The sequence below is a fragment of the Urocitellus parryii genome, chromosome 1 (assembly GCF_045843805.1).
Source record: "Urocitellus parryii isolate mUroPar1 chromosome 1, mUroPar1.hap1, whole genome shotgun sequence".
In the NCBI taxonomy this organism is placed as follows: domain Eukaryota; kingdom Metazoa; phylum Chordata; class Mammalia; order Rodentia; family Sciuridae; genus Urocitellus; species Urocitellus parryii.
The window spans coordinates 230,710,478-230,736,744 of NC_135531.1; the positions used below are offsets into that span (position 1 = coordinate 230,710,478).

Here is a 26,267-nt window from a genome sequence, read left to right on the forward strand (position 1 = left end):
GTATATGACAAAAAAAAAAAACAAACTTTCAATGCCAAAGGAACCTTACCAAATGGATCTTTAGCTATAAGTGGCTTTGAAACACATGGTGGTCCAGGTCCAAACCTATTTTCAGCTCTTACACGGAAGAGGTACTCTTTTCCTTCAATCAGTTTTGTTACTGCATATTTGCAGTGTCTAAGTGTTGAGGTGATGACAATCCATTCTGAGTCAGGTTTTGTCTTGTCTTTCTTTTCCAAAGTGTAGTTTATGATTTCACTGCCACCGTCATCAAGGGGTGGTTCCCATTTACAGAGGACTGAGTTCTTTCTAATATCTTCAAATACAAAGTTGATTGGTGGTCCTGGTGTATCTAACATTTCAAAAGAAAACAATAATTAAAAATTTGCATAGAAATGGTTTGCTATGGAACATGTAAATGTTAGTATGATTCTTTGACATAAATCTGATTTTCCCACATCTGACTCTCTTTATATCACATTAGATAATGAATGATGAGATTAGTTGATTTTTTTTAATATGGTATGAAAAAATATGACTGAGGATTATTTGCTGAACCTATTTCCCACTTCTTCTAACTGCCCACCCCCAACTAATTTTTATGTTATGTGTAAGCTTTTCCCAGCTGAAAGTATAGGTTTAACCATTTACCTAACACACTGACAGTGCACGGAGCTTTCGCAATACCATGGTCATTTTCAACTTTGATCATATACAGGCCATGATCAGGTCGGAGAGAATCTCGGACGCGGAGCTGAGATTCTCCTTGTTTGCTATTGTTGATGCTCAAACGCTCTGTCAGAGACAGGACAAATGGTTCTTCTTCTTGAACTTCACCCTTCTTCTTCCTAACCAGGGGGGTTGGTCGCTTCTTAATTTCCTCTGGTATAATGACATTTTCATCCTTTATCCATGTAATAGTTGGGTATGGTGAGCCAGAAATGGTTGCATCAAGAGCTATTTCATCACCTCGTTTCACTTCTAGACTTGTTCTCATAATCACTTTTGGAGCATCTGTAATGATTAAAAATAATTATTTTCAATTCTGATTAAAATATCTGACAAAATATTATTCTCATTTATTTCATAACAGGAAAGTAGCAACTCCATTAGACAAAACTTACCGATAGGATCTACGGCTTTGGTGGGAGGAGTAGCCCGAGAAGGTTCACCAATACCGGCAGCATTCTCTGCGCGTACACGGAATTGGTACTCCTTTCCCTCTTCAAGTCCTTTTGCTGTGTAGGTCAGGACTGGTACCAGGTGTTCATTACATCTCTTCCACCTGTCTTCTCCCTTAGCAATCTTCTCTATGATGTAACCCATTATCTTGCTTCCTCCATCATACAAAGGTGGCTTCCACGTAATAGTCATTGCCTTAGCTGTAGGATTATGAACCTCAACATCTACAGGTGGATCAGGAGGTTCTGTAGAACAAGAAAAAAAATATTAACTTTGGGAAAACCATCTTCTTCTTCCTTTTTTTTTTTTTTTGGTGCTAGGGATCGCACCCAGGGCCTTACGCATGCAAGGCAAGCACTCGACCAACTGAGCTATGTCCCCGGCCAACCCACCTTCTTAAAACAAAAAGAAAACTTGCATATAAATTACTAGTCATTGTATATCCATGTTTAAACTTACGCTTTGGATCTTGAGCAATGACTGGATTTTTCAGTTCAATATATTCGCCTCCACCAATCTTGTTGACTGCTTTAACACGGAAGAAGTATTCACCATTTGGTATGAGATCCTTTACAGTCCAAGACAGTTTGTTCTCACCAGACATGACTGGTATATATGTCCTCCTCCCAGCTTCTCTGCGTTCCAGGACATAATGAAGAATTGGGCTTCCACCATCAAATTCTGGAGGCTCCCAGGTTAACTTGCAAGAACTCTTGGTCACATCACTTGCTTTAATATCTTTGCATGGACCAGGTAGGCCTGTTACAATTGTAATTGATAATTATTATTGTAATCCTGAAAAATCAGAATTTTCATAGTGTACTTTCTCTAGGTGGAGCTATTGTGTTGGATAATCTTTCATGTGCTAGAGTGTCCTTCATATTGGAGGACATTAGCATCCTTGGCCCTCTACTACTAAATGTCAGTAGCAGCTCCTAGTCTTTGTGCAGAGCAAAAATGGCCCTATAAATTTACAAGCATTATCAGGGGTGGGACAAAGGACAGAAAATGTTACTACCCCTTAAAGAGAATACTATGGAAAAATGTGAATTTATACAACAAGAAATAAATATTGATCATTTAAACATTCTTTGGGTATGCTATATCTCTAAATCATTATTTCACATGCAAATAATTAAAACAGGAATAAATTAGCCTAATAAGAGTATAGCAATTTTATCTGTTAAGAATTGCTTTACTTCTTACATGGAAATAAATAATCTGAGGGGATGTTTAGTCTGCAAATTGGCCAGTTCATGAAGCCATTTATACTAATACTGCAAACTTAACTAATTTCCCCAACATGTGAAGAAAATATAGTGTTTATTTCATTAAAGAATGATTACCTATGACTTTGACATTGATTGAGGCAGTTGCTGAGCCAAGCTTATTCTCCAGTGTAATGGTGTAAACTCCAGCGTCTGCATGGACACTCTTGGGAACTTCAAGGTGTGCAGAGATGTGATCATTCTTCATTGTTAATCTATCACTAGCTTTAACTTCTTTGCCATCTTTATGCCAGCTAACAGTTGGGACTGGGACAGCTCTGAAGGGAACAGGAATGCTTAACTTTTCACCTTCAATGACCACAATGTCATGAGTCTCCAGATCAATCGTTGGCTTGCCTATAAGATATAATCCAAAAGAAGTGGTAAAATGTCTGTCAAAATGCAATGCAATGAACAAAGACTAACTTATTAACTGTAAAAGACAGTGTTCTTACAGTCTGGGTCTTTGGCAACCACATTTTCGGAGATTTCAGAAGGTTCACTGACACCAACAGCATTGACGGCTCTCACTCTTAGAACATACTCTTTGTCAGGAACAATACCCTCTTCAACCTTGAATTTCAGGTCTTTTATTGGGCGAGAGTTAACTCGCATCCATTTCTCAGTGCCTACTGGACACATTTCAACATGGTATCCTATAATAGGACTTCCGCCATTTTTCTCTGGAGGCTTCCAAGCAATGGCAATGTGTTTTCTTCCAGCATCAGTCACATGTAGGTCAAGGGGAGGTGAGGGAGGACCTGAGAAAAGAGTGAAACAATTATGTAAACAGTCTCATCATCAAGTTTTAGACAATATCCTTTGTATGATCAACACTACTTACTTGTTGGATCTTCAATTGACAGGATTTCTGTGGGTTCACTTGGGTGACCAACTCCAGCTTCATTTTCTGCCCGAACCTGAAACTGGACCTCTGTTCCTTCAATGACATCAGTTACTCTGAAGTTACAGTCAGGTCCTGAGGTCTTTCCAGCTTTCACCCAACGAGTGCCTAACTTTTCTTTCTTCTCAATGATATATCTATTGAAATAAGAAGGCATTTCATTAGCATTAATAATAAAAAAGAAAATGTTAACAATTTGTAGTCAAGCTGGGTATGGTAGAGGCTGAAGCAGAAGATTGCAAACTTGAGGACAGCCTGGGCAATTTAGTGAGACTATCTCAAAAAACAGACACTAGTATGGCAGTATGTATAAACATGGCTATATAACCAATGTGATCCTGCACATGGAAAAATATTTACACGTGGAAAAATAAGAATTCATACCCCATTTGAATCAAATGTGTGATATATGATATGTCAAGATCATTGTAATGTTTTGAGCAACTAATAAAAAAAGGGATAGGGATGTATCTCAGCTATAGATACACTTGGGTTTAATTCCCAAGTTTCACACAAAAAATTTTAAACCCAAAGTAAGTTATCTTTTATAAATTAATTCAAGTTCTACCTCTGTATTGGTCTTCCACCATCATTTTTAGGTGGCTCCCACTTTAGGTCAACATGTCGTTTTGTCACATCAACCACTGTCAGGGCATATGGTGGTCCAGGAGTAGCTGAAAGCAAAATAATAATTACCGATTAGAAAAGCCAGAGGGAAAAGTAATAATCTAGTACAAATGTTGCAAAGATCCAGTTGAAAAGCATACTGAAGGTGTCTTTGGCCAGGACAGAATCCTCGATTTCAGTGTAGTCACTTTGTCCTATGGCATTTTCTGCAGCAACTCGGAACACGTATAAAGAGCCCTCAGTCAGTGGGGTTACTGTGCACTTGGTGTCCTTGACAGTGGTGTCCACTGTTTGCCAGCCTTTTCGCCTGACATCCCTCTTTTCCACGATGTAGTTGGTGATGGGTGACCCTCCATCTTTCTCGGGAACTGTCCATTTTAGGTCTGCTGTATTTTTTGTGATATTAATCACTTCAAGCCAACGAGGTGGTGATGGAGGATCTGGACCAGAGAGAGAAAAATTCAGTTTTTTGTATTGTCCAGTACCTAGTCTTCACTGAATAGTTTGGTAGTCACCCAGACATAATATAGCAAAAAGAAAATGAGTTTTTTTCTATTTTCTCATAGTGTAGTTTTCAGACACATGTTGGAAGAATTTATACACCCCACACATCAGGAGGGACTTACAGAGTTTCTCCCGGCAAAGCACAGGGTCACTGGGTTCACTGGGTTCACTTTCCCCAGCCTTGTTCACAGCTCTAACTCGGAACGAGTATTCCTGCCCTTCCATGAGCCCCTTGAGGAAGTGCTCAGTGGTCGGAACTCCTTCGGCCACTCTGACCCAGTCTTCCGTTCCGGTTTTCAGCATTTCAATGACGTAAGACTCAATCTTTGCCCCTCCATCGTGTTCTGGCTTTGTCCAGTTCAAGAATAATGATGTTTTGCCTACATCTTTCACAGTTGGTTTTCCAGGGGGCCATGGAGGATCTGCAAACAATGAAGACAAATATTTAGGTTTGTAAAAAAGAAGTGACTGTAAGCTTCAAAAAAAAAATCATGGAAAATTATAAAAATAATACCTATGGGATCTTTTATTAAGATTGGTTCAGTTGATCTGCTTGGCTTTCCAGGTCCAGCCAGATTTTCAGCCAACACACGGAATCTGTATTTTTTCTTATTGGTGAGACCTTTCACTCTGAATTAGGAAAAAGAGCATATACAACGATATGGTAAGAAGCAGTAAATTGTATTTTACATAGAAGGGGCAAATTTGTTTAAATTGTGAGAAACTAATTTGGAAATTTAACTAAAAATATTTTAATATAAATTTAAATTGTTCTTTTATAGTCAGACAATTTAGATTTAGACAAGTGTACCAATCTGATTGTTATCTATAATAATGATCATTATAATATAGTGGAGGACCACTCTGAAACTTCCAGAAAGCTACTATTTTATAGTTAATTGAGAAGTGTGTTCTTGATTGGAACCTATATCATTTCTGAAATTATATGAAAGTAAAAGTAAAAAATAATTAAAATTTAATAGTAATATATATCATGTATGATCACAGGAAATACTAAAAAGCAAAAATTTGGATATATTGCTATTTTAACACTTGATAGAAGTTCTGGGAATACCTGTATGTTGTATCCTTTATTGGCATCTTATTGCATCTAACCCATTTATCAGTATCAGGATCTAATCTTTCAACCCAGTATCCAGTGATAGGGCTGCCACCATCATCATCTGGCTCACACCATGTGAGGGTCACTGCATCTTTAGTGATGTCTGAGGGTTCCAGGCGAGTTGGTGGTCCAGGTGGATCTATAGACAGGATAATGATATAAAAAGTTATATGTCCTATATATCAACATGACACCCAAATTCAAGTTTGACACAAGCATCCTTTTCCTTAACTGACTGAGAAACTTACCAAATGGATATTTGGCTATTATTGGGGTGGCCTGAACTGGCTCACCAACACCATACATGTTTTCTGCAGCAACTCTGAAGACATACTCTTTATTGGGTATTAATTTAGTTGCCTGAAATTTTGTGTCCTTAACAGTTGATGAGAGCTTATGCCACACTTCACTATCTGTTGCTCTTCTTTCCACAACATAGTTTGTGACCTTAGATCCACCATCATCTCGTGGTGGGTTCCATGTTAGAAGACATGACTCACTAGTTACATCTGTGATATCAAATGCAGCCGGTGGCCCAGGCTTATCTGTGGATGGAATTATACAGAAAAAAATGTAAACACATTTTATTCTAGAAGGTAGCTGAAAGAGTTGGTCCCCTTTTAAAACCAAAAACTCCCTTACCTAAGACATTCACTTCCACCACAGCAGTGGCCCGGCCGCAGACGTTCACAGCCTCTATGATGTATGTGCCAGTGTCGCTTCTCTTACTGTCCATGATAGTCACTGTGGACTTCTTAGGAACATTTTCAATGGTGATTCTTTTGTCCTGCTTTAGGAGCATATCAGCCTTAGTCCAAGTTATTTGAGGTTCAGGTTTTCCAGTTACGGTGGCAGGAAGTTCAATCTTTGTTCCAGCTTTTACAGTAATGCCAGCAAGGAGCTTCACATCGAGGAAAATTTCTGGGGCCTCTGAATGGAGAAGATTGTTTATGCTATTAGCAAGTTCAAGTTCAAGTTAGAGCCCTGACTGACAAGATAAAAATAAAAAATAAATACCCTGTGTGTCCACAGCCTGGATTTCATCTGTGGGTTTGCTCGGCTTGCTAGCGCCTTGCCTGTTCAAAGCCTTTACACGATAGGAGTACCATTTGCCTTCCTCAAGACCTGTCACTTCCATTCTGTCAGAAAGCAAAATAGGATATTTTACTGTCCTATGGATAACCTATTCCACTGTACATTTGTCATAGACTTTCTAAAATTCATACCATTGGCACAAGTAGCTTTTAAATTAAGTCTGTATTACTTCAATATTGTAACTACTAAAAACCTTAAACTGCAAAAGCATTTTCAGCAACACTTTTAAAAGCAGACAGGCACACCAGAGTTCTCAATGAAAAACACAATATTTAAAATTTCCCATGGAAGATGTATTTTAGTGAGTTAGGAGTAAGCATTTACTCTTGTGCCCAGTAATTAAGAAACCTACTTTGTTTCTGCAACAGGTTCTCCACAGGCAACCCATTTATCGGAACCACGTGGACACTTTTCTACTATGTATCCTTTGATGCGTGAACCACCATCATATTTAGGTGGATCCCATGTTAGGAAGATGCTCTTGGCTGTCCGATCTCTCCATTTAACATTCTCCGGTGGGTCAGGTACCGCTATAACATTTTGAAGAGTGAGTCAGTCAATTCCCTTTCCTTTCCCCATAACTTAACTCCAGTTCTAATATAAAAATCAGGTAAAAAATGAGAATAGGTAAGAAATCATGGAAGTAGGTACTAACTTGCAGGAGCAGACATATTTACAGGTTCATCAACATATGCAGGTTCTCCAGGGCCACACTTGTTACGAGCACAGACTTTGAATAAATATTCTTTTCCTTGTACTAGATCAGGAACTGTGAATTCTAGATCAGTCACAAAGTCCATAACCTGGGACAAAGAAACACAGATAATTAGTTATTTCCCAAAAACCATTTTCCCAATTCAAAGATTTTTACCATGAGCAGGGATACAAATGGAAGTTGTTTTGAATGCTAAGGATTATTCTTATATTAATTTCATATTAGGAAAAAAATTGCAAAGTTGGATACATAATAGTATTCAACCCTCAATATAAGGAGAAACTGTTTCATGATTTGTATACATTCACAAGATGGCAAATAAGATGTTGATTCTACCAGTTTGGTTATTATAAAAGTGATTTGAAATAAGGATAAAGAGTAGTTACTAGTATAAATGAAGGAGGAAAAGAATGGTAGAGAGACCAACTGAGATAATCCAGAGTGGGAAAAAATGGAGACCAACTGAGATAATCCAGAGTGAGATAATCTGGAGTGAGAAAAAATGTGGTCACCATGGTAATACTTTCCTTCAAATGGCTTATAGCTTAATGGGGACATATTGGGTTCTTATCAGATACCAAGTGAATGTATAAGTTTTATTTATTTTTTTACCAAACCTAGCTAAAGATTTGATAAGGCTCACAAAATGGGACTGTTACACCAAACCTTGGTTAAACTATCTCAGAAGCAATTAACATCAATACATTTAAAAAAAAGTTTTTGGTAGTTTTTCAGTGAGATAAAAAGATGTGGCACATATTAATTTGTGTGGCATCCCACACAAATTTGGACTACGTCTACAGTCTTTTCTGGAGTTGATGCATCACTATTCGAAACTCACTTTAGTCCATGTTTTCCTACTGACTTCTCGCTTTTCAACAAGATATCCAGTTAATGGACTTCCTCCATCATCCTCTGGTGGTTCCCAAGTCAAATGTACTGAGTCCCTGGTTATGTCTCCAAATTTCAGTTCTTTGGGTGCACTTGGGCGAGCTTAAAAAAAAAAAGTCAGTATCATTGATGGTTTGAACAAATATTTGTTAATACTGCCATATTACCTTAGATAATAAGCTTAGCTACTTACTGATTACATTGACATCAATTTCCCCAGAAATTGATTTCACAGGATTTTCTAATTTCAGTGTATAAATGCCCTTGTCTGGACGTTCACTTGGAGAAATGACAAGTTCAGCATAGGCAGATAAGGTCTTCATTTTCACACGATCTCCTGCTTCTAGTACTTTATCTCCAAAACACCAGGTTGCAGTTGGCCTTGGATAGCCTGTACTTGGAACCAGGATCTTGATAGGATTCGGGACTATAATTTCCAGACCATCTTTAAATGCACTTAAATCCATTGTTGGTTCAACTACGAAAAAAAAAAATTAATGAGTTTCCAGTACCATAGATAAGTCCTTGGTACCCCAAAGTAGCTATGTGCTATTCCCAAATCTAAAATTATCTATTTACCAAATGCATCATCAGCCGTTAGAGGACCAAGAATTTCAGATGGATCTGAAACACCAGCTTCATTTTCTGCAGATACTCTATATAAATATTTGTTTCCTTTTTGCAATCCAGTAACCTAAAATTATGGATTCATATTGGTTAAAAATATGTACATTTAAGCCCATGATCAAATACTAAATTTTTTATATGTGGTACTAGGGATCAAACCCAGGGCCTCATCCATGCTAGGCAAGGGCTGTATCACTGAGCTACATCCCCAGGCCTCTAAATATTTTTTTTTTTTAGATGCAAATTCCTTACCTTATAAGTCAGTTCAGGGACAAGTTTCATATTACAACGAATCCAATTATCTTTTCCTTCTTCACATCTCTCAATTATATAGCCTAATATTGGGCTTCCTCCATCTTTCAGAGGAGGTTCCCATGTGAGCTGCACTGATGACTGAGTCTGATCTGAGGAAGTTAGATTCACAGGAGGACTTGGTCTCTCTAGAATGGAAGAAAGAATTGGAGCATAATTTAGTCACAGTTGATGAAGATGATGCACTCATCATCTGCCTTGTTAAAAGAATAGGTTTACTAAATTCACTCAAAGGGTAGGCACAGTCTACATTTCTATAATTTTGTTCACATTTCTCTGATGTTCTTTTTATTAACTTTAATTTGAATTATTTTAATTGGTAGGCCTGATGTCTTGATTTGATGCAATATACGTTTCATCTTTTTAATGGGCTTACCAATTGGATCAGCAACTTTGACAAAGGGTGTGGCTGCACTTGGTTTTCCAACTCCAATTCGGTTTTGGGCTCTGACACGGAAACTGTACTCCTGTCCTTCCACCACATCAGTGACAGTTGCAGACAGGTCTTCGGCTCTTACAGTCATGGCAGTGTCCCACCTTATAGAAGTCTTATCCCTTAATTCAATGACATAGTTTGTGATCTCAGCACCTCCATCATACTCTGGTGGTTCCCATGTCAGTGAGACACCGAATCTGTTCACATCAGTGATGGTTACATTCAAAGGAGGGCCTGGAACATCTGGATTTCACCAAAGAAGAAGCAAATGTTGGTTTGGATTGTGTAGGGGATAAAAGCAAAGATGAACTGGTTTGCAGTTTACTTTAAACACTTCTTACCATATTTGCTCCTTGCCTCTACAGGATTGTCCGTTTCCACGGGCTCCCCAGTGCCAACTCTGTTTCTTGCACTCACACGGAATAGATACTCAACTCCTCCTTTCTGTAGTCCTGTGACAGTAAACTCACAACTGTCTGCACGGTCTGTGGCCAGAACCCAGGTCTTTCTCTTGATGTCACGCCTTTCCACAACATAACCAATGATTTTGCTTCCACCATCAGTTAATGGTTCTTCCCAAGCGAGGCTCACTTCACCATCAAATGTTTCTGTCACTTCTAAGTTACGTACTGGCCCAGGAACATCTGAAATTCATATACAAAAGAATTTTTATGGTGTTATCATGGCCTTGGGTTGTGTTTATGTCAATCAAATCTGAATGACTCAAGGTCTTACCAATAACTTGTAAATTGATGAATCCTTCTGCTTTTCCATGTTTGTTCTGAAGCACAATTTTATACCTTCCCATGTCTCCCTTCTTGGCTTCTACAATTCTGAAAGAAGTTTGTTCAGCTGTAGTATCAACAGTTTTTGAAGACAAAGGTTCATTTTCCTTAAACCACTCAGCTTCTGCTTTGGGGTAGGCATCATATGGTACCACCATTGTGAGAGGCTGGCCAGCATCAACCACAAGATCTTGATCAGCTGTCTTGATTTTAGGTGCAGCTAGTGAGAAAGATAACAAGTGAATGCTTTTGAGTTATGTACTGCAGTTAAATCATAGCATAGCCTTTTTTTTTGTGAATTTATTAACAAATATTGGCAGCATAATCTTGGAAGCACATCATGGTAACTTTGTATTAGAGAACACTGTCTTAGAGTTCTAATAACTTTTTATTTTCCTCCAAATTATTGGGTTCTGGAGAATAGAGGGTTGAAAATGGTCTAAAATCATAAAATACCCACTCTTCACCAAAAATAATAATGGAGGATTAAGAATGGTATGAAATATGTTTAATTTTTTTGATAAAGCACTAGTTCACAATAAACCAAACTTTTTTTCATATGTGTAAGAGATATCCTAATGGCTTTTACATACAACCTATAAGGATACTTTCAGTAAAGATCCAAAAGGTTTACTGGGGTTGGAAATTAAAAGAGTATGGGGCTATCTTTAGGTCTGGGAAGATTCTTCTGGGTGAAAAGACAATTCTAGGAATTTATGAGTAGCCACTAAATTGCCAGCAACTGTCCAAGGTTCTGGCATGTAAAGATGAATGCCATCCATGTCCTCTTATTCAGGGCACTTGGTAGTAAGAGACATTAAAATAGTTAACATGGGGGGATTGGGGTATAGGTCAGTGGTAGAGTGCTTGCCCTAAGCCTAGGTTTGATCCCCAGCAGTGCAACACAATAAAAGAAAAGTTAACATGTGGAGAAGGCTTACTAGAAATTCAAGGTTCTCTCAAGGATTATGTTATTCAATAATGGTAAAGTCTGAAGTCTGTGTGTTATCTGTGATAATATTTTAATATTATCTGTCAGAATATTTTAGAATAAAAGAAAGAGACTTACCTGCCAGTTCAAGTTTAGCTCTGGCTTCTTTGTCTTTGGCAATAAATCGGTATTCACCCTGGTCGCGGGGCTTAATATCACAAATCTGTAGCCTGTGTATCTTTCCTTCACTCATCATCTGGTGTTTATCACCCTGGACGACAACCATGTTATTTCGTAGCCACTGGACTTCCACCTTATCTTTGTTGAGTTCAGCGAAAAAGACAACATCAGCACCAGGGGCTTCAAGAATATCTTGAGGAGGCCTGATGATCTCAACTGGGATTTCTGGAAAGTAAATGTGAAATAATTACACATATGTTTAGATTTTGATTAATAGTTAAAAAAAATTGGTCACTAATATTAGAATTATGTTTTACTTAATACATACCTTCCACAAAAAGTCTGGCTCGAGACTTCCTGTCTTCTACTCCACAAGCATATTCACACTCATCATCCAGCCTGCAGTCTTTTATGATGAGTCTGTGGATACTACCATCTTTTTCAAATTTGTATCTAAAGAAGAGATTCAGTGATTGGTTTAGCCTGCATAATAATTGCTAACTTGTCAAAAGAGTATTGACAGCACTAAAAATAGAGAATAAGACCAAGAAATAAGAATAAAGACTAAGAAGACTTTTACGTACTTTTTGCCTTCCTTGATTTCTCTACCATTTCTGTACCATTTTACATTTGCTTTCTCTCTGGAGAGCTGGCAGGAGAAGACAGCATCATCGAACTCAGTGACTGTCTGGTCTTCCAAGTGTTCCACAAATTCTGTCGGGGCTTCTATTATAAGCAGCTCAGCAACAGATTTATCTTGTCCAGCAGTGACAATGTATTCACCCTCATCTGGGAAGCCACAGTCTTTAATGATTAGTGAGTGCTTGTACTTATCAATTCTGTATGATATACGGTTGTCAAAAGCCACTTCTTCTCCATTTTTGGTCCACTTTAGTGTTACATTGAGACGATTAACCTTGCACCAGAATGTCACAGATTTCTTCTCCATTGTTTCAATATCTTTAAGAGGCTCAATAATCCTAAGATCTTCCTCTGTTGTAAGGGATAAGAATAATGTTGATATTGTTTCTATAACAGAAATTGATAGGAAAAAAATCTCTAAGACCATATGAATAACTTACCTTCTACTATTAGATTGGCTGCACTTTTAACATTTTCACCTCTGTGATTGGTCAGAGACACATTGTAGTTGGCTTGGTCATCTAACCGTGCATCTCTAATTCTGAGGGTGTAGACCAGGTCTTTTTGGAGAATAATGTATTTTGAACTATCAAATATGGCTTCTTCATTTCTGAACCATTTGGCTTTGGCACCTTCGGTATTGACTTCACAGTTGAAGACAACTTCTTGTTGTTCCTTCACACGGGTGTCTTTTAGAGGAACTATTATCCTGAGTTTTTCTGAAAGCAACCAATAAGACCTTATAATATGAGAAGGACCATTCAAATGTAAACAGATACAAAATTCAACAACAAACTTACCAATTACTGTCAAGTGAGCTGCTGCTCGGGCAGCCCCAACCATGACCACGTAGGTGCCCATATCTTGTAGTGTGGCATCTTTGACAACAAGAATCCTCTTTTTGCCATCAGCAATAATGTCATATTTATCTCCAGGCTCAAGTGTCTTATCATCCCTCTTCCACTGGACTTCAAAGCTTTCCTTTGATATAGTGCAGACAAATTCAGCCTTTTCTCCTTCAAGTATTTCAAGGTTTTGAGGCTTTGAGATAAATTCAGCAGCAAGTTCTAGAAAGACAAAGGCCCAAGATATTAAAAATCCATATATATGTACCTTAAATGTAACAAGTATGAATTGTTGAAAATATGACGTTACGCATTATAATCTTCATACCGTGTACTTTGACTTTGCCGTCAGTTCGAGAACTTGGGAGTCGACAGTTGTAGTTGCCAGCATCATCAAGTTGAGCATTCTGAATAATCAGGATTCTCTTCCTTCCGTCAACGAGTATTTCATATCTTCCCGTTTCAATGATCTCTTCATCCCCTTTGTACCAAGTAACTTCTGCTCCGGGTTTGGAGACTTCACAAACCAGCTTTATGGTGTCTGTTTCATTAACTTCAATGTTGGCAAGATTTTTTGTAAAGACAGCTTCTTCCTCTGAAAGATAGAACAAGAAAAATTGAGCTCCACTGGAAATTAGTTTTTGCTAACCATAGATTTCAACAAAGACAGCCTCCCTCTTACCTAGGACTGTCAGCATGCCAGAAGTTCTTGCTGTCCTAACTTCACAAGAATATTCCGCCTCATCATTCAAGAGACATTTATTGATGACAAGAATGCGCACTGCTCCCTTAGATATGATGTCATATTTTTTGCCCTTTTTAATTTCAGCACCATCTTTAAACCACTGAACCTGTATTTAAGATAGATTTTAAAAAAATCAGTTTTCATGCTGGGTGTTAAGAGGAATTATAATCTTAAGTTTTTCTGAAAGCAACCAACACAACTTTATCATATAACAAAGGATTAAGGTGGTAGAGATAAATATAATTTAAAAAACAAGAAAAAATTTACTAATTACTATGAAGTGAGTTGCTTTGATACTGTTATCAGTTATTGAAAATAATGAGATCATACAATTTAAAGCCTTAGAGGGCCTTGGCATCACACAGACCAACTCCTTTGATGTGTAAACTGAGACTCAGAGGATCTTGCCTGTGGTAGTTAATGGCAAGAAGAAGTACTTAGTTGTGACATTAAACTGCTGATATTGGATTGTTTTTTTATCTAAGAAAACAGCAATTCTCTAAGGTCCAAAATAATAATCTTTAAATCTCTTGATTGTGAGTCCAGTGTTTTTCAAGCAACAATGAATGAATAATACTAAAAAGAACAATTAAGTCTATGTTTCATGCTAAATAATCTTTAAAAGTCAAGTGATGGTCAGGGAAAATTTGACTAATTTCTTTTTCCATTTTAGCGAGACCAAAAGCAAACATAATATTACACAGGATAACAGGTGTATAATCACATACCTTGGCATTTTCTCGGGAAATTTCACACTCAAACCGAGCCATTTCTTTTTCTTTAACTTGAAGATCAGTGAGTGGTCTTAAGAATTCCACATGAGGAGCTATAAAAGAATGTCATCATGATTAAAAACAAGGTTTCTGGAAGTTTTTTCTGACATTACTATGGAAGAGATTTAAAAAAAAAAAGTTTTGGGCAAGGCCTTTGCATCTTAATAGGCTACTACAACTAACTTTGAAATCAGTTGGAGTTGCTTTTCAGACAAGATGCTTTGCTTTTTCTGTATCTCTGTAGTTTACATAAGACATGTGTCATACTATATGTCCATTTTTTAAAGGACAACTGAAAAAAAATCTTCATTGATACTATGCCAGATTTGAAAGACATACCGGTAGAAAAGAAATGTTTTCTTATTTAAGGCAACCAGCATACTTTTTGAGAAATTAGTAGAAATCAGTGGTAATACAGCTTGAAGCACTGTGATCAGCTAAGAGGCATTAGTAACTGAAAATCCCATATATCCCCATATATCCAGCTTTTTTTTTTTTTTTAAACTTGGCTTAAAAGATGTCACATATAAGTCAGGCAAAAAATCTAGTAGTACGACGAACAGTGTGTTGTATATGGGAGAGTTATTTGGCATTTTATATCTGTTGTTTCATTTTTCTCCAGAATTCATCTAAGTGCTATATAAGGTGGACAGCTGCCTTCTTGCCCTTCCTTCTTTCAGATCTCCTTGTGAGTCCTTTCCAAGATGACCTTTCTTGCTCAGAGAGATCCTGGGACAAATGTTGGCTGATGGGCTTGAAGATATGCCATTGCAGCTGGGTCTTCTTAGAGTGGAGACAGATGACAAGGGGAAGAAGGAAACCCAAAAGCTACTCTGACTTAAGCTAAAGCAGAGCAACCATGACATGGAAAGAATAGCACAGTAGAAGATGCACGAAGCACAACCAGAGGCACTAGGTTGTAGCTGTTGACTGACAAGAAGCAATTAAACTAAACAAATATTGTGTAAAAGTATGCACTAAAAAAATGTAATCCCTGGGCTAATGAATAAATGAAGCAAATGAGCGAGCTTGTGCCATTTTGAAAAAGATGCTATTTTTCACCAAGGCAAGAAGTAATGCTAGAGCTCTTCATTCAAAGAATCAAAGACATGCTCCATCTTCTCATCCATTCTTATTCTCAGAGATTCAATCATATGAATGGGCTTTGTCACATTATCATAATTCCAAATATGCTTCTATTCAAAATGAAATTTCATGCTCAGTTTTTATTTATTCTCCATGCCTGAAAATGCATTTTCCTTCCACATGGAAATTACTTTCATTTTCTTAAAATCAGGGGTCTCTAACTTTTCTTTTGCATTCAGTTTGGCCTCAGCCATATCAGAATATTCATATAGCAGGCTTAAAGAGTGCATCTGCTCACTACCCTGAGAGAAAAGCAGCTTAATAAAAAGTGATGGATGTTTCATAAGAGCAGATACAGCATACAGACTTTAAAAAATAAATATAGGATCAAATTAGTTCAGTATCAATATTATAAATTGCCAAGAAATGGGATCAAGCCAAGAAGGGCATGCAACAAGTGTTTTTGCTGTTGCTGTTGCTGTTACAAAGAGTTGCAAATGACAAATCCTGTGTAAGAATACTTACGCACGACATTCAGGTTACAGGAAGTCTTAAAATCCTTAGCATCACAAGTGTATGTTTTGATATCCTCTGGGGTACAGCCATGTATAATAAGTTTTCTGACCCTGCCATCAGCAACAATTTCATACTTCTTGTTTTTGAGGATTTCTGTTCCATTTTTGAACCATTTCACCTTAGCATTTTCTCTGGATACTTCACACTCCAGTACTGCTGTGGCTTCCTCTTCGACCGTCTGGTCCTCAAGAGGCTTAGTGAATTCAACTGGGGGTTCTGAAAGAATCATATTTATTAGCCAGAGAATTTTCCCTTCCTTCTTCAAGAGTTTTAGAACCTCCTCAACTTTCCTCTGGCATCTCCAGGGTTTTTTGTGTTCTAAGTTTGTTTATTTGTAAATTTTGACCGAACTCAGATATTTTCCTCCAATAATGATGTTTTATCATTATTTGTAACAGAGGAAAAGAATTTTTAAAAAGTAACATCAAGGAAATAATAGCCAACTCTTGATTAATAAAGCAATGGATACCTAGTTTGATGATAATTTTTTCCTCTGTTTGTTGAACTCAAATGTGAAATTAAAAAACAGGGACAGAAACAGGTAGCAAAACCTATTTAATCCATTTTTTTTCTTTTTCTTTTTCTAATGGTACTGGGGATTAAAGTCAGGGCCTCACACATGAACATTTACCTTTGAGGCACATCCCCAGACCTTTAATTTTTTTCAGAAAGAGTCTAGCTAAGTTGCTGAGGCTGGTCTTGAATTTGCAATTTTTCTGCTTTAGCCTCCCAAACAGCTGGGATTCCAGGTACACGCTACCACACCACACCACACTAGTCAATTTTGACATTTTTTAAAAGAGTAGTCTGTGATGTGTTTTGTTCGGCTAAAAGGTAAAAAGACTTTTGCATATTTTAATGATCTATGGTACTCATGAAATGAAGATAATTAAGAGTTGGCATTATTTACAAGAATCCTGCAGTATAGATTCATTTTAAAATAAGCATTATAATTACCTTTCACAAAGAGATTGGCTTGAGTTTTAAAATCCTTTGCTGTTAGTTGGACTTCACCAGCATCTTCTAACTTGACATCCCTCAGGGTAAGTGTATGAACTCTTCCTTCTGAACGTGTGACCACCTAGTTGTTTTTTCAGAAAAGTGCAGTAGAAGAAGACACAAAATGTAATACTCTATACAGGATCATTTACTCATTTAGATAAATGGTTTAAAATAGTGACCCAAGTTGTTTTATAATCATCTCTGTAGCACATATTTAAAAATGATTTTACCTAATAGTTTTGAAGGCTTTAAGACTTTCATAGTTATCTTTATATAATTACTAAAATTACCTTAGTAATTGAGAACAGCCAAGAAACAAAATAAAGAACAACAACAGAACCAGAGGAAATGATATGGTCTAGGAACATAGCTATTTATTTAAAGACATGGTATTGGAAAAATTATTTAATGACATTTCAATATAAATTTTGAACATAAATTTTCAATGGCAACTTAAGTCTACTTAAAAAAGTGTCTCGGTCTCTAACCCATGCAGATACATATTTTATCAATTTACACATTGCTGTATCATCTGAATTCTCCTAGGCTACTCTAGAATATTCTCTGCTTCCAAGTATATTGCTCATAATGGTTTTCAATAAACAGTTCATATACAATGTAGTTATTATCTTTACTATGTTAAAAGAAGGAAAACATATCTTATAAAAACCAACCAATAAAATTAATGCCAAAGATATTGTGGTAAATTATGTCAGGACGATATTGGATGTTACACTTTTAAAATATTAACTTATTAACTATACTGCTTTAATGCAGTAGGCATAATAACGGACTGAACTATTAAAATTTAAATTCAAAATTATCAAATGTCTATTACGACTTAGTTTTTTCTATGAAGTCAAAAACAAATAGTGAAAACAAAACACAACCCCCCAAAAGACAAACACACAAACAAAAATAGCTTATTTATAGCTTATTTCTAAAATTTTCTCTTCCCATTGCCTATTTCTATAACCTGTTTTTGTTTGGTTGTTGAAACTTTCGAAACTAAAGACTTTGCAGAAAGCTAAACTTAAAGGCCTGAATTGACTAGAACAAGTTTATTCTAATAGACATAATTTAAATACACCTGAAATGTCACAAATCATTTATTACTTCAGAGTTGATATTTCTTTTTGAAAAGAGACATTTAAGTAATATTAAGAGTAAGTTCATTAAAAAGATGATATATTTTGAGAAGCTAGAGTAAGGATTAAAATTCCTATGCTAAAGGAAAAATAGAAGTGAGCACTCTAGAATTATAGTAAACTGATCCTAACTTCAGAAAAAGCTTTAGCGATTATTATTATTATTATTATTATTTTGGTGGGGGGATTATGGGGGATTGAACTCAGGGGCACTCAACCACTGAGCCACATCCCCAGCCCTATTTTCTATTTTATTTAGAGCCAGGGTCTCACTGAGTTGCTTAATGAAGTGCTTTTTATTGAAGTTAGTTTTGAACTTGCCATCCTCTGGCTCAGCCTCCCAAGCCACTGGGGGAGATATTATTTTTGAGTAAAAGAAATATGAATAAGATTTTTTAAAAATTTAAATAGTGCAGTTTTTATCAGAATTGGAACTGATTTTTTCCAAAAAATCTTTTAGTTAAAAACTCTTCCTTTGATCAAAAGTTATTTAGTAACACAAGAATAATACCAATTATCTATCCTTAAGCAATTTCACAAATTTAGATTCCAAAAAATCATGAAAAAATCAATCAGTTCTTGACTGATAGACATGAAATTAATTAAACTACACTTACCAGGAAAAATGTACATTTTAAAAGCAAGCTTGAAGGTGGAGATGCCCCATTACCCAAATCAGTATTTAAGATTTTGCCGTAAAGAAAGTGTTCTGTAAATTAATTCTCATGCTACAGTTGGAATGTACTGCTGCTTTTTCAGCTGGTTGAAAGAGATCAACTGGTCATCACTGTCTGTATGACAGGCAGAACTTATCCACCAGATCAGTGTTATTGAACTACCCTTTAGTCACTTCTGTAGATTACTAGTTTTTTCTGTTTGTTTTAGGCATTTTTTCAAAGATATTATATTCCAATATTTCAATCTGGTTCTTCTTAAATTGAATCCTCTTTTAATTTTTAAATCTTTATTGAATCCCTGGTACACACTTATTATTTCTGAAATACTAGACGGGGTTGTCATATAACAATGTACTATCCTGTGCTCTCTTTCCAAACCATGCTGGACATTTTCTGTATATTTAATTTCAAGAATTCAAAATTAATGGTGAATTATCAAAATAATTTAAACACGTGCATTGTTTTTGGAGAAGGTCAATTTAGGCAAATTGTACTTGGGACCTATCTAAATAACGGCCTCAGTTTTTAATTATTAAAACCTAACCATGGGAGCTGGTTATTTACCGAAACTTCTTAAAGTATACTTGTTAATATGTGTGGATAATCACAGCACCCTTCTTTCTTGTCAGTACCACCAGTTGTACTTTAAATAGTTGCATTCCAGAATTTCCACAGCTCAAAGCACTTGAGGGTTAAAAATAGCTTTGGAGACAGGCTCAAAGAGCAAATCTGCTCAGAAGTTATCTCAAATACTTGATCAACTGCCTCAAATGGAATTCCAGTCTTCTCCTCTAATCCCCTTATATGCAGAATACTAGATAGCATAAAGAGAATTAGTCTTAAAACCTAATGTGTGCTACTGTTACAAAAGCCTTTTTGATGCTTTTTGTCTTCTATTTAATCAAATAAAGTAGCACTGCTAGCTAATAATAAGCGTTTGCCTCTTCTTAACAAAAATTAAAATATAATTCTCCTTTAAATACTTATTTCTATTTCAATAAATATCTTATCAGGTTAAATTCAATCAAAATCTGAAAAATCTGCCTTACAGCTTCAGTGGAAACCAAGCTAGAGGAGGGACAGAAGAAAAGGCAGGGAAGGAGACATTAGAAAGAGCAAAGAATAAGAAACATGTGAGTAAAGGCAGAAAAATCAGAGAAAGCAAGGATAAGGCAAGGCGACCATGTGCCTGCTTCTTACCTTATCGCTGGGCTCTAGTTTCTTCCCTTTGAGGTACCATTCCACTGGGATATCTTCATAAGAGAGCTCGCAGTCAAAGGTGGCTGTTTCTCCTGCCGTCACTGTGACATCCTTTAGAGGCCTCAGAAGACCAATTACCCGTGCTTTGCGGGAGGAAAGAAAAAGCTTTGCATTACTCATTTTGTAATTCCGAGAGGATAAATTGCAATTAGTTATTAACCTCCATGGTTGTTTGGTTCAAGAAGGAAAAAGCCACAAGACTGGCCACACTTTTGACTCCCATGTGAAATGTGGCCTTGTGGTGTGGTTTAGAAAGGGAGAGAGCTGCTGGCTAGAGAGCGGGTATTTGTAGGGCCCTTCCTCTGGGATGTACAAGGTCAGCAAGAAATCTGCACTGCATCTGTTTCTCTGCCAGGCGTCAAGTTCCTCTCGCTACATAAGGTATGTGACTTCCAAAATAACTAAGACTCTGATTGGGGGAGGACAAGGGGCCCTCTGTCACACTGCCTGTTTGTTTCCATCAACCACTCTGCACCTTCCAAAAATGTAAGCCTAACGCTCCTTGCCTTCTTTCTTGAGCCTGAAATGCCCACACAGCAAAGACTTTCTTTATGGTGCTATATTTGTACCGCCACTGGAGGGATGTGTTCTGAGTTAAAGTCAATGGTTCGGAGTTAGATTCTTACTGTATGTTTATGTACTTGAATGAAAAGGATTACGAGAGTTGGATATCTGAGTTGCTAACTTTTCTTTTGCTCCAATGACCAAGATCAATGAAATTTTTGAAATTTTAGAATTGGAACCACTTTTATGTTAATATGTTGAAGAAGTAAATACAAGAAAGGCAGTTTTTGTACTTTAGTGATATTTTTGAGATAATAATTCCAATCAGTTTCACATGCGTTCATTTTCTAAAAAAGTGTACATTTAATTTTCAGCCAAAAAAAAATGTAACACTTACGTTTAACTCGGAGGTGGGCACTAGATTTAACATTGGCAGCTTGGAAATCCACCCCACCAGTCTGGTCCAGGCGACAGTTGTGCAAAATAAGAGAGTGTATTTTGCCTTCTTCCTTAATTTCACAATCCTGTACGAAAACAGAGAAAAACATTTCATTGTAAATAATTTTGAGGTTTTTCTCTAAGGGTAGAATACCATAATTAAAAGAATGCTACAAATAGATGGAGAGATTTTATATATTTATACAAATTCATATTTATATATATTTATTATATTTATTGAATATGCATTTATGTATTTACTGTTAGAGAAATAAGGGTTACAGGTCTTACCAGGAAAGCAACATTTTTTTTTAACTGTATAATTTTGAACCAACTAGCAACAACACAGAACTCAAACAACTTATATTGTGTAAAGGTGATGGAGCCCAAAGACTCTCTGTTTGGCTTAGAGTCTGATACAGAATCCCATGCCATGTTTTAAATGCCCTCCATGCACTCTGTCCTTTTTGATTTCACACAGCAACTCTGGGTGTTGACAAGTTCAGAAATAGCCTTACAGGTGTCTGGAGCAGGGCCTCTCCCTTGAGTTTCCAGTTGGCATGAATGTCCTCTTCAGAGATTTCAGTCTCAAAGCGGGCCGTCTCAGTCTCCATCACCTCCACACTGTGCAGGGGTCGCACCAGTTTAATTTCCCGATCTGGAAAAGTGAAGGGTCAGCATGTGCCATTATCCTCTGCAGAAATAACCCAACGATGTCAAGAGTGAAACTCATGGAAATTTCCTTACCCTCAATGTCAAGCTTCCCAGAGGTCTGATCTGTCCCACAGTCACAGGTATACTGCCCAATATCTGATTTCAAGGCTTTCTTTAGGATTAACATGCGCTTTTTGCCATCTGCCTTAATAACAACATTTTTAGATGGCTTTATTTCCTTTCCATCTTTAAACCATTTTACTGGTGCATCTGCTTTGCTAATTTCACACTGAAGAATTACTTCATCTTTCTCCACACCAGTGTAATCTTGAAGCTTTCCTGTAAAGTATGGATCTCCCTCTGCAAGGAAAGCATAAGAGAAAAATAAAATCTTTGTTAACCAACTAGAGAAATGATTCTTTTTTGGAAAGCTAAGAGGTAGGTCATAAAGTTCTCAGTATATTTTAAAATTGTATCAGATATTCAATCATGTTTAGGTTCAAAAGTTCTCTAAATATTAGAAAGAAAATTAGTGCATGGGATTTGTCAAGATCTAAACCATCTGTATTATGTTTTCTAATAGGTTAATAGTAGTTCAAGAGACACTATGCAGCTTAGCTTCAATATAATTTTGTATTCCTTATTTGGCTAAATTTCTCATTTCTTAGAAACTCTATTACATCTCATTTGCTTTTAAGCTTTCAGATTCATCTTATTTGTTTTCTTAATCTATTAATAGTTTGCCTTCATAATGTCAATATTTATTAGATTTTATATTTGATCTTCTTGGTATTAAGGAACCAAGAAAAAAAAATAAAGCTTATTAAGGTAAATTCTGTTAATGTGTCCTATTAGAAACTTGAAAAACATTTCTGTGAAGTAATTTGATAAAATAAGGAGATAGCAAATATTTTTATATCTTAATTTTAAATATGACATCTTAATAACTAAGAGTTTTGTTTAATTTTTTTTAGTTGTAGATGGACACAATACCTTTATTTTATTTGTTCATTTATATGTGGTGCTGAGGATCAAACCCAGGGTCTCACATGTGCAAGGCAAGCACTCTACCACTGAGCCACAACCCCAATCCCTAATTAAGAATTTTAATTCTGACTCTAAATGGCTATTCTGTGGGCCTGTAATAAAATCCTCATTAAAGTCCTCTGTTACCTTTTAGGTAACAGTGTTTTAGACACAAGCCTCATAACATGGGTGACAGTTTCTTAAGGGCCAGGACTGCTTTCATTCAGCATACACTTAGAAGACTATCTCGTGTAATAAATACTCTACAAATTTCTGTTGAATTTAATTGAATGGAATTAATTTTACAATAGTACCCACCAAGCACAGTGAGTTTAGCTTCTGAACTTATTCCCATCGCTTCTACTCTAATTTGGGAGGTGTCATCCATACACAGGTCTTTGAACGTGATGGAGTGCGTCTTCCCCTCATCGTGCATTGAGACCAACTTGCTGGTATGTAAGCGCTGGTCGTTCTTGAACCAGCTAACTGGGATGTTGTCATGGGATAGCTCCACTGTGAACACAGCACTTTCCCTCTCTTTGGCTGTCACATCCTTGAGAGGGGTCAGGAATTTGAGCCGGATTCCTATCAAAGAAAAAAAAAAACTCATAAATTCTAACACTTTAACAAGGAACTATAAACACAAAGACAAAAAAAAATCATGTTGGGGTGGCCTAGCTGATAAAAACATTTACCTTCAATGATCAGTTTCCCACTTGTGCGTTTATCTTCAGCCTCAAACATGTATTTTGCTTCATCTTCGAAAGCAGCCGACTTGATCACCATCGAATGCCTTGTGCCATCTTTTATAAGCTCAAATTTGTCATCACCTGTGATTTCCTGGGTTCCTTTCAACCACCGGTAAGTTTTTGGCTCCCTGGATACTTCACACTCGAATTTAGCCTCGTCCTTCTCAAAGACTTTAACGTCACTGAGAGGCGTTATGAAGATGAGTGGCAGCTCTGAAGGAAGAAGAGGGTGTGGATCAAGTCAGAATGCTTCCATTCATGACCTTGATCAATTAGGGTCTTAAAAGGATGTCTTGACGATACGGAAAGGTGCCTTCGAGGGCGGGGGGGGGGGGGGGGGGGCGCTTACCTTTCACTTTCAGATTGGCTGCAGATTTCGCATTGGCCGCCTGGAAGGAAACCTCTCCCGTCATATCCAGCTGGCAGTTATAAAGAACGAGAACATGCTTCTTCCCATCTTCAATGATTTCACAGTCCTGTTTAGAGTGAGAGTTTGGAGAAAGCATGTTATTCACATGAGTGAATAAAGTGTCTGCAAATCACCAAGTCTTCCCCTTCTAAACAACAGAGCCACCCCCTCCTGCCTCATCAGCTCTGACTTACAGGGGAAGCCGTCAAAGGCTCTCCCTTCAACTTCCACTGGCCATGGACATCAGGCTCGGAAAGCTCAATTTCAAAGCGGGCTGTTTCACCAACAAACACTTCTACTCCGTACAGCGGCTTTTCCACTTTGATCAGTCGAGCTGAAAGTAGGCAAAGTTCTGTTAGTGAGGCTGAACAAATAAATGGCAGCTTTGGAAATGATAAATTTGTGGTCTCGGGGGCAACTCACCCTCCACAGTAACGTTGGCCTTGGTTGTGTCTGTGCCACAGTCACACACATATTCGCCCTTATCTTTCAGTTCTGCCTTTTTGATCTTCAAGATGCGACGCAGCCCATCGGACTTGATGGAATGCTTGGGAGAGGGTGTGATCTCTTCACCGTCCTTGAACCATTTCACCGGCACGTCTTTGCTCACCTCGCACTTCAGGATGATCTCATCTTTCTCAACTCCAGTTTTGTCGTGTAATTTCACAGTGAAGTAGGGATCAGCCTCTGTCAAAGTCAGTTAGCATATGGTCAGAAGCAATGTGAGAACCAAAGTTCGTCAAAGAACAACAGGTCTAAGATGCTTAATTTCCACCCCTCCCACCATTTAGGAACTGTCCAGGTGCAACGGGTGCACTTACCTAGGACCTTCAGATGGGCTGTGGAGCTCAGGTTCTTGACTTGAGCTCTTATCTGTGATATATCGTCTAGCGTCACTTCCCTCATTTCCAGTTTATGAGTCTTGCCTTCAGAAGACATGAGCACCGTTCTGGTGGTGTGCAGCTTGACATCATTTTTGAACCAGACTACATGCATTTTTTCATGAGAAAGCTCACAGACAAAAGTTGCTGTTTCACCCTCTTTCACTGTCTGATCTTCGAGAGGTGATATGAATTTCAGTCTTATACCTGCAATGCAAGCATGGATAATATGTTCAGAAACACAATTTACTACAGAAAGATTCCACTCTAACCTGCCTGGGTAAAAGGGACCCATTTAATTTCATTTCATTTCATATGACACTAATTCTTTTTAAATGGAGCTGTTCTCCATTGAAAAATTTAAGGGTTTTTTTTGGGGGGGGCGGTTGTGGTTTTCTTAATGTGTGTGTGTAGGGGGGTGTCACTGTGAAAGTAAAGTAGTGGTTCTGATTGTTGGTTTTAGAATTTGGGGTTCTATCTTTAAAGTAATGTATGTGTGTAAAGTAATATATGTGTTTCTGACGTGGGCACAAATAATGAAACAAATTCCGTCCATGGGATGTTATGGTCAGATCTCATCAGCTCTTACCTGTAACAAACAACTGTGCTGAGGACTTCTTGCCCTCCACCTCTGCGGTATAGACCCCTTCGTCATCAAACTGAGAATCATTGATAACAAGGATGTGCTTCTTTCCATCAGCGATGATATCAAATTTGTCAGATGCCTTGATTATATCAGGTCCTTTAGACCATATAACATTTGCTTCTCGGGTAAGCACACACTCGAATCGAGCCTGTCGCCTTTCTGGAACGGTGACATCCTTCAGGGGCACAGCAAAGTCGAGTTCAATTTCTGAAAGTCAAACATTGAGAATGAGGATTTCCATAATGCAGAGGACCAGGAAATGAAGCTGAGCCCCTCCCTGAGTTCCTAAGGCCTCATACCTTTCACTGTTAGGATGGCGGTTGTATATGCATTCAGTGCCTGGTAGAGGACTTCACCAGCCTGGTCCAGTTTGACTTTGTGCAAAGTTAAGAAGCGCTTCCCACCTTCTGCTTTGATCTCACATGTCTGGAAAACAATAATTTCAGTTAGCATTTACATGAGATAAAGTCCCTAGAGGAGAAATGTTTCAGACAGATTTCTATAAAGTTTAAAAAATTACTGTTAATGGATGCAAGCCAAACATCTTCTGTCATAAAAATTCACAAATTTTTTCTGACTTGGGCACAAATAATGAATCAAATTCCATCCCTTGAGACTTTAGAAGC

At 37.4% G+C, this 26,267-nt stretch overlaps 1 protein-coding gene across 23 annotated transcripts in view; it reads right to left on the bottom strand.

Moving 5' to 3' along the window:
- The window catches only part of Ttn (titin), a 266,326-nt gene that overhangs the window by 80,902 nt on the left and 159,157 nt on the right, over positions 1-26,267 (bottom strand). For all 23 annotated transcript variants that reach the window (XM_077802977.1, XM_026391974.2, XM_026391969.2 and 20 more), the window contains 46 exons: positions 25,941-26,067; positions 25,585-25,848; positions 24,936-25,202; positions 24,538-24,801; positions 24,309-24,448; positions 24,055-24,181; positions 23,652-23,918; positions 23,275-23,541; positions 22,024-22,290; positions 21,795-21,934; positions 21,236-21,362; positions 20,275-20,417; positions 17,205-17,328; positions 16,197-16,463; positions 14,541-14,638; positions 13,750-13,918; positions 13,396-13,662; positions 13,023-13,289; positions 12,663-12,941; positions 12,165-12,573; positions 11,909-12,033; positions 11,539-11,805; positions 10,420-10,689; positions 10,026-10,328; positions 9,625-9,927; positions 9,189-9,376; positions 8,889-9,003; positions 8,503-8,787; positions 8,260-8,411; positions 7,359-7,506; positions 7,056-7,233; positions 6,626-6,747; positions 6,251-6,538; positions 5,857-6,153; positions 5,561-5,747; positions 5,000-5,115; positions 4,608-4,907; positions 4,122-4,421; positions 3,923-4,028; positions 3,295-3,491; positions 2,906-3,211; positions 2,529-2,807; positions 1,642-1,941; positions 1,125-1,427; positions 652-1,014; positions 50-352 (listed from right to left, as the gene is read on the bottom strand). In XM_077802977.1, coding sequence (XP_077659103.1) covers positions 50-352; positions 652-1,014; positions 1,125-1,427; positions 1,642-1,941; positions 2,529-2,807; positions 2,906-3,211; positions 3,295-3,491; positions 3,923-4,028; positions 4,122-4,421; positions 4,608-4,907; positions 5,000-5,115; positions 5,561-5,747; positions 5,857-6,153; positions 6,251-6,538; positions 6,626-6,747; positions 7,056-7,233; positions 7,359-7,506; positions 8,260-8,411; positions 8,503-8,787; positions 8,889-9,003; positions 9,189-9,376; positions 9,625-9,927; positions 10,026-10,328; positions 10,420-10,689; positions 11,539-11,805; positions 11,909-12,033; positions 12,165-12,573; positions 12,663-12,941; positions 13,023-13,289; positions 13,396-13,662; positions 13,750-13,918; positions 14,541-14,638; positions 16,197-16,463; positions 17,205-17,328; positions 20,275-20,417; positions 21,236-21,362; positions 21,795-21,934; positions 22,024-22,290; positions 23,275-23,541; positions 23,652-23,918; positions 24,055-24,181; positions 24,309-24,448; positions 24,538-24,801; positions 24,936-25,202; positions 25,585-25,848; positions 25,941-26,067 — 10,381 coding nt within the window. The remainder of the gene's footprint in view (positions 1-49; positions 353-651; positions 1,015-1,124; positions 1,428-1,641; positions 1,942-2,528; positions 2,808-2,905; positions 3,212-3,294; positions 3,492-3,922; positions 4,029-4,121; positions 4,422-4,607; positions 4,908-4,999; positions 5,116-5,560; positions 5,748-5,856; positions 6,154-6,250; positions 6,539-6,625; positions 6,748-7,055; positions 7,234-7,358; positions 7,507-8,259; positions 8,412-8,502; positions 8,788-8,888; positions 9,004-9,188; positions 9,377-9,624; positions 9,928-10,025; positions 10,329-10,419; positions 10,690-11,538; positions 11,806-11,908; positions 12,034-12,164; positions 12,574-12,662; positions 12,942-13,022; positions 13,290-13,395; positions 13,663-13,749; positions 13,919-14,540; positions 14,639-16,196; positions 16,464-17,204; positions 17,329-20,274; positions 20,418-21,235; positions 21,363-21,794; positions 21,935-22,023; positions 22,291-23,274; positions 23,542-23,651; positions 23,919-24,054; positions 24,182-24,308; positions 24,449-24,537; positions 24,802-24,935; positions 25,203-25,584; positions 25,849-25,940; positions 26,068-26,267) is intronic.